The following is a 13973-nucleotide window of genomic DNA, read 5'->3' on the forward strand; positions in this document are numbered from 1 at the left end:
TTTGCCCTTGATCTAATGTCCACATATGAGGGAGAACATACGATTTTTGGTCTTTTGGGCCAGGCTAACCTCACTCAGAATGATGTTCTCCAGTTCCATCCATTTACCAGCGAATGATAACATTTCGTTCTTCTTCATGGCTGCATAGAATTCCATTGTGTATAGATACCACATTTTCTTAATCCATTCGTCTGTGCTGGGGCATCTTGGCTGTTTCCATAACTTGGCTATTGTGAATAGTGCCGCAATAAACATGGGTGTGCAGGTGCCTCTGGAGTAACAGTCTTTTGGGTATATCCCCAAGAGTGGTATTGCTGGATCAAATGGTAGATCGATGTCCAGTTTTTTAAGTAGCCTCCAAATTTTTTTCCAGAGTGGTTGTACTAGTTTACATTCCCAGCAGCAGTGTAAGAGGGTTCCTTTTTCCCCGCATCCTCGCCAACACCTGTTGTTGGTGGTGTTGCTGATGATGGCTATTCTAACAGGGGTGAGGTGGAATGTTAGTGTGGTTTTAATTTGCATTTCCTTTATTGCTAGAGATGGTGAGCATTTTTCATGTGTTTTCTGGCCATTTGAATTTCTTCTTTTGAGAAAGTTCTGTTTAGTTCACATGCCCATTTCTTTATTGGTTCATTAGTTTTGGGAGAATTTAGTTTTTTAAGTTCCCTGTATATTCTGGTTATCAGTCCTTTGTCTGATGTATAATTGGCAAATATTTTGTCCCACTCTGTGGGTGTTCTCTTCAGTTTAGAGACCATTTCTTTTGATGAACAGAAGCTTTTTAGTTTTATGAGGTCCCATTTATCTATGTTATCTCTTAGTTGCTGTGCTGCTGGGGTTTCATTGAGAAAGTTCTTACCTATACCTACTAACTCCAGAGTATTTCCTATTCTTTCTTGTATCAACTTAAGAGTTTGGGGTCTGATATTAAGATCCTTGATCCATTTTGAGTTAATCTTGGTATAGGGTGATATACATGGATCTAGTTTCAGTTTTTTGCAGACTGCTAACCAGTTTTCCCAGCAGTTTTTGTTGAAGAGGCTGCTATTTTTCCATCGTATATTTTTAGCTCCTTTGTCAAAGATAAGTTGCTCATAGTTGTGTGGCTTCATATCTGGATCCTCTATTCTGTTCCACTGGTCTTCATGTCTGTTTTTGTGCCAGTACCATGCTGTTTTTATTGTTATTGCTTTGTAATATAGTTTGAAGTCAGGTATTGTGATACCTCCTGCATTGTTCTGTTGACTGAGTATTGCCTTGGCTATTCGTGGCCTCTTGTGTTTCCATATAAATTTCACAGTAGATTTTTCAATGTCTTTAATGAATGTCATTGGAATTTTGATGGGAATTGCATTAAACATGTAGATTACTTTGGGGAGTATCGACATTTTTACTATGTTGATTCTACCAATCCATGAGCATGGGAGATCTCTCCACTTTCTATAGTCTTCCTCAATCTCTTTCTTCAGAAGTGTATGGTTTTCCTTGTAGAGGTCTTTCACATCTTTTGTTAGGTTTACACCTAGGTATTTGATTTTGTTTGAGGCTATTGTAAATGGAATTGTTTTCATACATTCTTTTTCCGTTTGCTCATTGTTAGTGTATAGAAATGCTAATGATTTTTCTATGTTGATTTTATATCCTGCTACCTTGCTATAGCTATTGATGATGTCTAGAAGCTTCTGAGTAGAGTTTTTTGGGTCTTTAAGGTATAGGATCATGTCGTCTGCAAATAGGGATATTTTGACAGTTTCTTTACCTATTTGGGAATACTGTACTCTTTTAGCCTACCTTTCTACCCTTGGAAAGCTGAGCCTCTGCTTCAGAGTTGTAGTGTGCCATAAGAGTGCCATACCTGCTTTATGAGTAGCATGCTGGTTGGGCAGTAACCAGTGGTTTTCATGGCTTTCCTCTGGGTGTGGGACCTCTGCCCTCCCAGCATGTTGGTTTCATTACATTGGGGCCTATTATTCTCACCATGGCATATGCCTAGGATAGTTTCTCTTTTGTTTGGTAGACACTGAGCAAAGGAAGAGAGCCCCAGATTTCTCAGCTGCTTGGGCCTGGAATAGAGCTCTGTAACTTGGAGTTAGGGAGATGAGCTGAGAAATGCTGATGGTTTGTCCCTGTCTGGGAGACACTTTACCCTTCAGTAGGAAGCTGGTGGGGAGGAGCCCTTTTCTATTGACTGTATCTTCTCACAGTAGAGCCTTTGTCAAGCTGAGGGTGGGAGGTTTGAGGAGGGACTGAGTTGTAACTCAAATGCCACAGATTCTCACTGTTCTTTCCCAGGTTTTGTAGATTTTCTTTAGTAGGAAAGTTCTTGTTATCTTAGGAACTAATTGTACCTTGTTACTTTTTGTTTTCTGTTTGTACATAATCCTACTCTTCTGTCTCCTGTCCCCTGTCTGTCCAGTTCCATCCCTCTTGATTTCTTTTCCCTGCTTTCATGTGGGATATTGAACACTTTTTAGACTTTATTTTTGTTTTGTCTGTGGTATTGATGAGTGTATCTTGTGTACTTTTTTAATACCTATTCATCATTGGAGATTTGATTTGGGTTATTTTTTGAGTATCTTAGATATGTCTAATTTATTGGCCATTTAGAAGGCAGTTACAATAATATGTTGCTGTCCTATTCTGCTAAGTTTTACATATGTGCTGGTTTCAACACGATTGTTCTTTTTATGGTGAATTATGTGTTACCACTTTATTGCACATCTTGTATAAGGCATTTCTACTGCATAATGAAGTACAGTGGTTGCCTCAAGGCACAGCTTTTATATGATTGAATAACACGCTAAACTAGCCACTTTTTGTTTTTGATGGAATTCAATTTTTACTTTAAAGAATAACTGACAAACTGTAGTTCTGAAATGGGTATACTTTTTTCATTTTTCTCAAAAATGAAATTTTCACTTCAAGGAGAGCAAGTAGCAGTTTTTGTCAAGGTTTCTAAGCAAAATTTAGAATCTTGGAAATATATCCATCACTGTGTGCTTGGGTATTTTACAATACTTAGACACTTTTAAGTGCCTTTTAATGGTTGTATTTAGTGTGCTTTTTTACAACATAATGAAATGTAGTTAACACTTGAAAGGTTTGCAGAACTATAAGTAAGCCAGTAATTTCTACATCAGGATGTGATGTTATAAAGTCATGACTAGGTAAGAGATCAATTCAAAGTGTAAGATGGGTCAATTGACTTTCAGTGCAACAGAGTACTAAAAGTTCCTCGAAACCATGTTTTGGAGTCATGTTGCAGTTGATCACTTGTTGAGATTTTTGTGGACTACAAAGAACAGTACCTACCATTCTCTCAAGTAGATATTAAAATATACCTCCTTTCTTATTTACTTAACTGCATGAGACCAGCTTTTCTTTATTCCAAATGTCAAAAAGGGAAGACTTTGATCTACTTTCCTAGGTTCATAGCTGACTGCCTGTGATGGAAGCTGACCAAAGACGAACAGGAAAAACGTGCTTATGTATATGCATAAAGGAGTTCTTGAAGAAGTAGCTTGCTAAATGGTTTCAGTTAGAAACCACTGTACCTCACCTTCTAGGAGGAGAAACGGCTTTCATGGTAAGAACAAACAAGTTTCCTTAGGAAAGACAGATGGATTTCTAGGAGAAGGAATTGGAGATGATGATGTGTGCTATAGTGTTTGCAAGGGGGATAGTCTTTTTTCCTCTTCAAGGCTGTAAAACTCTCCTAGAGTGGAGAACTATGGTGGGCTTAATAAACCTTCCAGTGCAGCCTTATTTGCCAGGGGGTGCATGAAAATGACTTCTTTCTGGATCTGTAGAATTTCAAATGTCTTATGTTTAAAATAGTTTTCATACCAACTCTGGGCTTTCCTGGAGGTCCCTACAAAAATAGCATATCGGAAGAAATTGGATGCACACGCAGATATGGGAATCCAGCTGTCTTCTATTAAGTAGATGATACTGAGATTTACAGAAATATAAGCAGTGTCACTCTAATCACTTAGATTTTTTGGTTTGAAAATTGATTATCTTTCAATGTTAACATGTTAACTGAGTTTATTAATGCTGAGTGAATTAAGAGATACTATTTTTAAATTATCAGTTTTAATTTCTAATATGACAAATATCAATAAATATAACTTATATAAATGAAAGATTTTGGGGATCCTTTTTTTTATAGTGTAAAAAAATACTTATTGGTCCTAAGACCAAAAAGTTTGAGACTTCTAGTGTATACTTTACCTCCTCATGGTCCCAAGATAACTCTTATGCCTTTATGCTTTATAGCTGGATTCCCAGCTGTATGAGAGAGAAGGAATTCCAAATAAACGGGCAGTGGCTATATCAAGAAAGCAAATGTTTCACCCGAAAATATCTAGATAAGGCTGGCGGAGTGGCTGAAGCGGTAGAACACTTGCTTAGTAAGTGTGAGGCCCTGAGTACAAACCCCAGTAACCATTCCCCCCCCAAAAAAAAACCCCACAAAAAACTCTAGTTAATTTCTTTAGAAATAGTTTTCTTATGTATTTTACCTTAGCTGCAAAGCAGTATGGGAAAGTAAGAACTTTTAGCTGTTTCCTTGGCTGCTCAGAACAAAGTCTGGGTTCTTTTGGTGGGGAGAAGAGGATGGTAGGTACTGGTAGGTAGTAATGTTTATTACCCATAGATTTTTTTTTTGTTTACATGTTGTTTTTTAATGACTGGTCCTGGAAGGGAGACACCCACATGAAGTTCTGTGGTTTGACTCTTCCATGCAGAATCCCCCAAACTTGTTTCGGCCCCTTAACTCATTGACTTCTTGACTTTTGCCTTTCAGAGCATGTTTGATCTCTGTGCAGTCTTGGCTCTGCCACCAAGGAATATTCTATTAGTCACATGTGGACTTACAAAATATTGATAGGACTGATGAAATTGTGAAGTGTCCCTTACTCTTTAACAGGGCTCTTTATCATAGTGATTTAGAAAGTTATGCTTATAATACTTGGATTTCTCACATCCCCAGACTGACTCTTTACCACTCTGTATCTGCTTGCAGATTGATTTTAAGCTTACTGCCATCTTTTACACAGAAATTACTTTTACAATAGTCATGATTTACTTTTTAAAAGATGAGCCATAGCCTGTTTGGATTATTTTGGTCCAGGATATGGAATGAAACTTGCACCTCAAAGTATGGTCTAGGTACCTTTAGCATGAGAGTGAACTTGGTAGCTTATTGGAAATGTAGAATCTCCAGGTACCTGAAGGCAAGCAAATCCTGATCTGTGTTTTAGCAACATCCCTAAATGATCATGTGCACAGAGTTGGAGAAACACTGGTCTAAGACAGAGAATGGATGAAAAGAGGGCAGGAAGCTGTCTTCTGGGGAGCCCCTGTGTTTAAGTAAAACAAGCCCACCAAAGAGATGTGGAGGTGAGAGGAAGCCAGGGAAGTGTTTGCAACTCCTGGCACCTCATTGAAGGATGGGAGGCTCAAGGAGGCATCCATCTCCAGAGTCAGAGAGATGCTCCTATTAAGCAATGACAGAATGTGTTAAAGATCTTAGGAAAATAATTGCCCAGGTTTTTACTATTTGGGAATCAAAGCTTAGTTTTGACCCAAATTAGAATTCTTTTCAATAAACTTAGTTCCACTTTTTGACATTGATATTTGACAAGTTTTTCTTCTTATTCAAAAATATACCCTTCTGACCATAGGATGGAGCAGTGTCACTTCACCCTGGCCTAATTTAGGTTTGTGTGTTTTTATGTCATTCTCAGCTTTCCCTTAGTTTGTACTTTCCTCATCGAAACCCTGTTTTGAAAGCAGTTGTGTGATAATACTACCATTGGTCCAAGGCTAGGTGGCAGTTTTATTGTTGTTCATATTCCAAGCCTTTCACGGTTGCATGCATGGAATAGTCACATAGTAAGTGTGTAGTGAATTTGAAGTCTGGCATTTGCTTTCTAGAAAAGAGCTCTGTTGTGGCCTGAACTTCTTAGATTTTTTTTGTTATATCCAAATACATCAACCTTAAATAGCAATGCTTATGGAGGGGAAAAGTAAATGTCTTTTGGAACCGAATTGTTAACATTCTGTGTAAGAATGGAGAAACAGCCCTACGCATTGGTAAGTTTCATGCTTTTAAACACTAGTGTCTTCTGAAGATGTATATTTCATTTTTCTTTTTTTTGAAACCAGCGTAAAATATTCATTGTTCTATGGAACATAGAGTAAAGGTTTGCATCAAATTTATTTCTTAAGTTCACAGGGTAAAGAAATTTTTAGGTTTCTGTCTGGATTTACAATGTTTTATAACCTCTCCCCATCCCAGTATTCATTCTTTGTGGAATAGTGAGTATCAAAAAGGTTTTAAGAAATGATTTATTGATTCTTTTAGTACCTTAAAACTTTACTGTAGGTTTCCGGATGGTGTCAAATTGGCTGTTTCTTGTGAGGTAATAGTTAATGTCACAGTGATTGCAATATCTTTTCTGTACAGACAACCCAATATACATGGTATCTTAGTTTTAGTTTAGTAGACTAAATTAAAATCTGATTGTATATCACTAGAAGATTGTCCTTGAAGCTGGGATTCACAGGGCAGCCCTGTGTTTATCCATAATACATTCTTGACATATGAATGAGACTCAAATGGGCAGAGATCCACTATCCATTATGTGGGCAGAATCCATTTGCAGTGAGTGTGTATCATGATTTATGGAAAATCCTAATCAAACCTGAGCTCTTAGAAACAGTCTTTGGTGACACACTTCCAACACTTTGAGTATATTTTATAATTTTCTTCTTTTTCCTTTATAACTGTTTGTCTGGCTTAAGATCAAGAAATCTTCCATTAAGGCTGAACACTTAATAGCAGTGTCTTTATTGTACAATGAAAGAGACATGTACTTCTACTTCCATTCTGATTTATAAAATAAGGAAAATACTCAGAAATTTGCATGCACACATTTCTGTAAAGACAAAGAAAACAATGCCAGAATAGATATAATGGCTGACAAATGCTTCCTTCATCAGCATTTTGAGGATATTGAGCATTCAAAGCCAAGAGTACAAAAATGAAGGCAGCCTAGAATTTAGTGGTTGAAGAAAAGGGGAACATTCAGGCTGTCTTTATGACTAGCTTCCATCCACATATCCCCATTCTGTCCCCCATCCCCTTCCCAGTGCTGGGGATAGAAGCCAGGGTCTTCTTCATGCTGAGCACCATTGAACCACACCCCTAGTCCCCATGACTAGCTGTTGTTAAGGAGGAACTTAATGGAGTAAGTATCTTGTCTTACTCAAGGGTGTTTTAAAATGACCCACTATCTTCTTTGTACTTCTTACTGACCAAAGAATTTTACTTGACTACATTTCAGACTTGTCCATGATTAAAGCATAGTTGAAAACTTAAAAAAAGCAAACAGATCATCTTAAAGATAGAAGCAAAATATTATTTTCCTTTTGTAATAGTTTTTTACTCATTTGGGCTTTGAGTAAGAATAAGTTGATTCTGGAAAAGTTACTTCTTATTTTAAAAAATCATTTATATTTATATATTTTTTAAAAAAGAAAGTCACAGTGTAGTAGATTCTTCTATGTTTGTTAGGGTTACCATAATAAAGTGCTACAGATGGAGTTGCTTAAACAGCAGGAATTTATTTTCTCGTAATCTGGAGGCTGGAAGTCTGATCTCCAGGTCCCAGCAGCATTGGTTTCCTTAGAGGCCTCTCTCTCTACCTTACAATGGCATCTATTTTTCCTCTGTGCATACTGTGTCCTTTTCTCCTTTTCTTAAAACGGTACCAATCCCTTTTAAGGATTAAGATCTTTCCTAATGACTTCATTATGATTTAATCACCTCATTAAAGATCCTATCTCCAAATATAGTCATATTCACATTCTGAAGTATTGGAAATTAGAACTTCAGAATGTAAATTTGGGGAGTGGGGATATAGTTTAGCACATAATTATGTTTAGGATGGTCACCCTAAAAGCAGACCAAATAGAAAATTGCTAAAAAAATTTCAGGTGAGGACTGCTGGGGGCATGGTTGAAGTGATAGGGCCCCTGCCTAGCAAGTGAGAAGCCATAAATTGAAACCCCAGGACTGTTCCCCAAAAAAGTGTGCATGCGCACACACACACACATGCACACACACACACACACACACACACACACACACAAGAAATGAAGAGAACCTAAAGTAAGGCATTAACTAAAAATAGAAATGAAATTTGGGATTGAGAGACATTAAAGAGGGGGAATTTGATATAAGAGTTTGAGACTAAACATGGGGGAATGTAAGAAAGAGGAGCTTAGTGTGACTTCCAGGTTTCTTTGCTCCAGGAAGAGAAACAGTCTTGGGGAAGAAGATGTGAACTGTGTGGTGTCCTTCTTGACCACTTAGAACTTTGCCAGTGAGATGGCCCAAGGTCAGCTGTCCTGCTGCTTCTTCCTTATTATATACAGTGGGACATGCAGTTTCTCAGCTTTGAACTGCACTTGAATGTACCTTAAGACAATTATCACTGTTTCATTTTTTACAGTTAACTCCAAACTTGTTCTTTTCCTTATCAGTTCCTTCAGGTCAGGGACTGTTGTTTTATTTAGTTTGGCCCAATTTTCCAGTATCTAATACCTGGCTACACACAATGTAGTTATATGGTCGTTTATGTTTAGGAAACTCTAGCTAAGGGAATAATTTGTCAGTAGGATTATTGTAATCAGTTGATTGTTCTTTGCACATTTTAATCAAAGCTTAATACTTATCACCTATTTGGCTTTCTTGCAGAATGAGAAGACTTTGAGACATTCCATGAGTCATTCAAGCAACATTTCTAAGGTAGAGTGCCTTGGGACTTTGATATTCTTACATTTTGCATGTGTTGATACTCTTGTCTTTTAAAGACAGAGGTTCTTGATACATGTCTCTAATCTACTTTGGGACCATGTGAAGATTGTGGCAGTTATATCTTTCTAGTGAGGTGATTTTGAGTGTGTTTTGGGGAAAGTGACTTACAGAGGAAATCCATTTTGTCCAGGAAATCATGTACTTCCAGGCAGAAGAAATCTCAGTGACCAGCAGTCTGTCACTTTGATTAGGAGTGCATTTGAGAGTAACAAAAAGTCAACTTTGGTGATATAAATATAGATTTATATAGGTCAGTTGATGAAGTATCTAGAAATTGGTCGTCCAGGGCTGAGTTGCTCACAGATGTTGCCAGGCATTCACACTCTCTCTTTCCTTTCTGTGCCACCATCCTTCATATATTGTCATCCTTCTGCTTTAATACAGTGGTCTCATGGTAAGAGTTGGATCTCTAGACACCTTAGCTTTGGCCTTGGCAGGAATAAAAGGAATGATTAAAGATGGAGGGGGTCTGTCAGCTGAGGGGGACTCTTTTTGGCAGAAAGGCTGATACTTCCCTGGCTGGAGGACTCACACAGTGCTTATATCTCGCTGACCAGAGCTGGCTCCATAGGCCTCCTCTATTCAGAAGGCAGTGAGGCAAAGGACTTGAAGGGGTGGGTCAGCTACCAAATAGAATCTGTCACCTCAGCAATGTGGCCCCTTCAGTAGCTTACCCAGAAGCACATCAGCTGCGAGGGCATGGTCCTAGCAGCAGTGTCTCCCACACACTGAGCTTGCTCCAGGCCATGTTCCTCTCAGCCAAGACATGGCTCTGACTGACTCCTTGGCCATGTACATAGGGCCATGCAGGTTTCTTGCAGGTTGTGGACCTCTTCTCATATCTTTGTCATGCAGCCAAACATGTTACATGTTTTAACAGGAAGATTTAAACAACGTGACAAAATACCCTGCTGTCTTAGGCCTCTTAGGTACTCTGAAATAAAAACAGTTATGTTGTATTGCATTTTAATTTACAAATAATATAGATGTTTTCATTAAAATCACCTTACATTTTTAAACTAACAGTAGATGTAGCAAATCCTCTAAGATAATTATTGGTCATTTCTTAAGCATATTAGTGATCTAATCATAGTCTTCTTACTTTTGTGTAAAAAGAAAAATCCGTACTATATAACGTGACATTGCAGACCATTTCACAGTGTGCTCCTCAGCCCTGGTCCTGACTTGATTTACCCCCAGACCAGTCCTTCAGCCCTGGTCTCCGTCCTGTCAATGTCTTTCACAGAATACTCCCTCCAGTCCCACCTCCACTTCTTTTACCCTGCTGTCTCTTCACCAGGAATTTTGGAGCGTGAGAAGCCGTATTTGTAGGGTTGCTCTCTGGATAGGCATCCAGTTGTGCCCTACTGCCTTTGAAAGGAGCTGGCCAGCACTGAAACACTGAGAAAGTGATAACAGTGCTGATGGCCTGTGGTGTGAAGTTGAATTCAGTGTGTTAAAAATACACAATAGCATGTTTTGCTTTGCTCCCACTCCTTTGACCAATGTGTACAGGAAAAGTTATGGGCTTGGCCTGGATGTGAGTATTCTGAGTTGCTTTGTAAAGGTTTTGTGTTAGATGGGTGACAGCTTATTAGCCCCGCACTTTGAGAAAGGACACTTCTCTGAGCTTTAATTTCCTGATGAATAAAATTAAGGTAATAATATAACCTTCAGGGTTGTTACGAGTCTTAGAGTTAATGTTTGGTTGGAGACATGGGCAGTTGCTTCACTGCACTGAACCAACAAATCGGATTCTCTCAAACTTGCTGAATCCTGGTGATCTTAGATGGATTGGGTGGGAACAGTCCTTAATGGTAGCTGCTGATAAGGACAGAACATAAACTTTTTTATTTCTTCCTTGTACACATTGTAATGTGCTGTCTGTGTCTGGACACTATGTCTACTGAGCTTTGGACACTTAGTGGAGTCATAGGAGAATCTTGTATGTGGTGGGGAGGGGAGTCTTTGTAATGCTCACAGAACTTCCCTGGACACCCATCAGCATGATTTTTTTTTTTGTAAAGTGTAACCCTCTATAAACAATAAAGTTAATATGTTGTATAAAATTGTTAGTCCAAACCAGTTCAATGGGACTGGGGGAAGGCGGGCAGGACCCTATAAAAGATATCTTTGTTCTTAAGAATGCAGTTCCTATTGCTGTATTTATCAAATGAACCTGCTGTTTGTGGCCACTTTGAGGCCATGATATTTAAAACCCTATCTTCAGTGTAGCAGAAAAATCATAGTAGATGCTTTACTCCCTTGAGCAAAAGGTACAAAAGAAAGGGGTCAGAACAAGGACATATTTTCTGCTACTCACAATCCTCACTTTTTCTGTTAGGGAACTTATCCTGTCAACTCAGCCTCCATTGGGTTCAGCATCTTAGTTACCTGCCTAACTTGTGTAATTTACCTCTTTCTGGCATGACGTTGGAGTTTGAAAGGCAGTAAAAATAAATTATCCATGTTACAGTATTTTGTCTAGATTTTGTTCCAAAAAAATGATGTTTCATGTTTGTGGAGGATCCCTTATTTCATGTTGATCTCAGAAACTAAGAGGGAAGAGGGAAGTTGGCAGCTAGAGGCTGCTACTTCTGCAGTGGCTTACCTCTCTGCAAAATGGGCAGCTGGATTCAGTCCCTTTAGAGAGTTAATAGAAGACATTTAGACAATTTTGATGGCAAAGTCTTCACCTGGTACTTAGTTTGTCAGTCACAATAATGTTAATGAATACCATTTGTTGAGCCTCAGTTACAAGTGCCAGGATTTCATCAAATTTATTACCTCTTCTTAGAGGCCCATCCTACCCACCTAAGTGGTCCCCAGTCATCTTTTTTCTGTTTCATTTTCTAGGCAAGGCAGGCATTCTACCACTTGAGCCATGCCCCTAACCCTCTGTTTCCTTTTCAACACAACACTTACCACTACCTATGTTTTTAATTGATTTTTTTGTGTTGTTCCTTTACCCTACATGTAAGCTCCATCAGCATACAGGTGATGTCTTTATCACTCATAAGCCTTAAGAGCAAGGATAGAATGTAGACTTGGATGTTCTTTGTACATGCTGGATGAATATTTTGTGGTATATGCTGGACACCTTGTACCCACTTGGTGGTTCTCGTCCATTGTCACAAACATCTCTCAAGCCATCCTTGGAGCCATGTTCTTCAGATCCATCATCCATACCTCCACCATCATCCCATGTACTTTCTGTGCTGCTCCTGAAGCATTTGCTAAGAACTCAGAATTTTATATCACTGTATAATATCTGAAATTACATTTGATTGGTCAGTTTTGTAGCCTGAAATTAAAATATAACTATTACAAAACAAATTGTTTAGTATATCACCTAAACTTGTTGTCACCCCCACTGATCTTGATGCTGCCTTTGAGAGACAGAGCTCTGACTATGAGGGGAATTTGGGAGACTGTGGTAGAGAGAAGGGAGAGCTGGGAGCTGGGTAAGTGCATCTCATATCTGCTGTGAGCCTCTATCTGTCAAGGGGCCATCACTTAGAGGGTGCTAGGGGTCTGTGGAGTGTGGGTTGGCAGAAGGAATACAGAAAGATGCTAAGCTCAAACTTAGGTAAGGTGACGATCCAGGGGGTTATTGTGTTTTGTGCCACCACTGTCCTTCCACCTGCAGGCTGTCTTACCCCTCAGCAAGATGTGTTCTTACTTGTAATGTGGAGATAGGAGGTTTCAGGATAGGGTTTATTTATCCTTTATGAGGATTGCAGATTTTGTCTAATACTTGACAGTGTGTCGGGTGTTGTGTTTTGAATGAGGGAGGAAGGAAGGAGACCTCCATGCAGTACCTACCCATGGAAAGGATTCCTAGAAGGGGAACAGACAGAGAAAGGATTACAAGAAACCCTGGTTAGAAGGTGTGGCTGAGGAGGGGACACTTAACAAGGATGTAAACAGTGGAAAAGAGCCAGCCAGGACAGGGTTAACCATAGGAGATAGATAGTTCACACCTTGGGGAAATCCATTTCTTTAGGTAGATAGTAGAAAGCAGTAATGGCTGTCCCAGCACCCATTGCAGCTGCCTGGAAACCATTAGGCTGTGTTGACTGCATCTATTCCAAGCCTACTTTGGCTTAAAATCCTTACAGATGCAATTTCCTGAGGAGCCTTGAACTCACTCTGTCTGTCTAACTGGAATTGCCTTAGATCCCAGGCCTAGGCTTTCTGGAGCCTCTGCTGATGCCTCTAAGGAGGCAGAAGGCAGTACACAGACATTACAGTATTTTACACTGAGAGACGCCTTCTCATTCAATGCTGGGACTTGGAGCTACTCCAGATGACAATTTCTGGAGTAAGTGATGGGCAGCACTTTTCTGGGGGGAGAAGGCAGTGTGGCTGCCTCCTCAGTGTTCTCTAACTCTCTCAATTGGTGAAGGCTGACACCCCTCATAAACTGTTTTAGACTTGCATAATTATATGCATATATCATGTGTATATCTACCCCTGATTAATCAGATATTCTTGGTATAAGTTAAGACTAGACATATTTAATGATCATTTAAAATTATTGCTGTTCCATTGCTTAGCAGGCACATCTCGATGAATTTGAGCACTGACTTACTTAGATACCTTGAATATTTTTAAGTATTGTTGCTGTTGGCCAGGAATGAAATACAAAAGAATGTCTCCTGTCAGATATAAGTGTAGCCTCAGGAGAGAAGCTTGTTGGTCCAGTTTTGCTCAGAGGCAGACCTGGATATGATTGTCAAGGCCAGCGTTTGCTTCACTGTTTCTGAATCTAGAGTTGGCCAGTGAGAGACTTGCTTACTCAGACACATAGGTTGCATGTAAGGCAGAGTGCATGTTTCTTCATTTATATTGAAGAAAACAACTGTCCCAAAGACGAGGGACTTACTTTCATGCAACACTAACCAAGGGAATGAATTGGAGGAGTTGATGGCATCAGGTGGTGACAGCTTGATTTTTCTGCATCACAGGCAACACCTAGCCTTGTTTGCATCTTGGAGGCAAGATTTGCTACTGGGCTCCTCTTTTGTAAAGTAGGCCATATTTTCACATATTTCTTTCTTCTGATTAGTTAGTTTCATTTTTG

The 13973-nt window shown here is 39.2% G+C and overlaps 1 protein-coding gene across 7 annotated transcripts in view; it reads left to right on the forward strand.

Annotated features, from left to right (window-relative positions):
* Nucleotides 1–13973, forward strand: part of Marchf8 (membrane associated ring-CH-type finger 8) — a 124900-nt gene that overhangs the window by 92780 nt on the left and 18147 nt on the right. For 6 of the 7 annotated variants that reach the window (XM_074079449.1, XM_020185480.2, XM_074079453.1 and 3 more), the window contains one exon: nt 8768–8818. In XM_074079449.1, coding sequence (XP_073935550.1) covers nt 8768–8818 — 51 coding nt within the window. Of the gene's footprint in view, nt 1–3427; nt 3587–8767; nt 8819–13973 lie in introns of all 7 variants that reach the window. The other variant, XM_074079452.1, reaches the window with a different exon arrangement.

The sequence above is a fragment of the Castor canadensis genome, chromosome 7 (genome assembly GCF_047511655.1).
Source record: "Castor canadensis chromosome 7, mCasCan1.hap1v2, whole genome shotgun sequence".
Classification (NCBI taxonomy): Eukaryota; Metazoa; Chordata; class Mammalia; order Rodentia; family Castoridae; genus Castor; species Castor canadensis.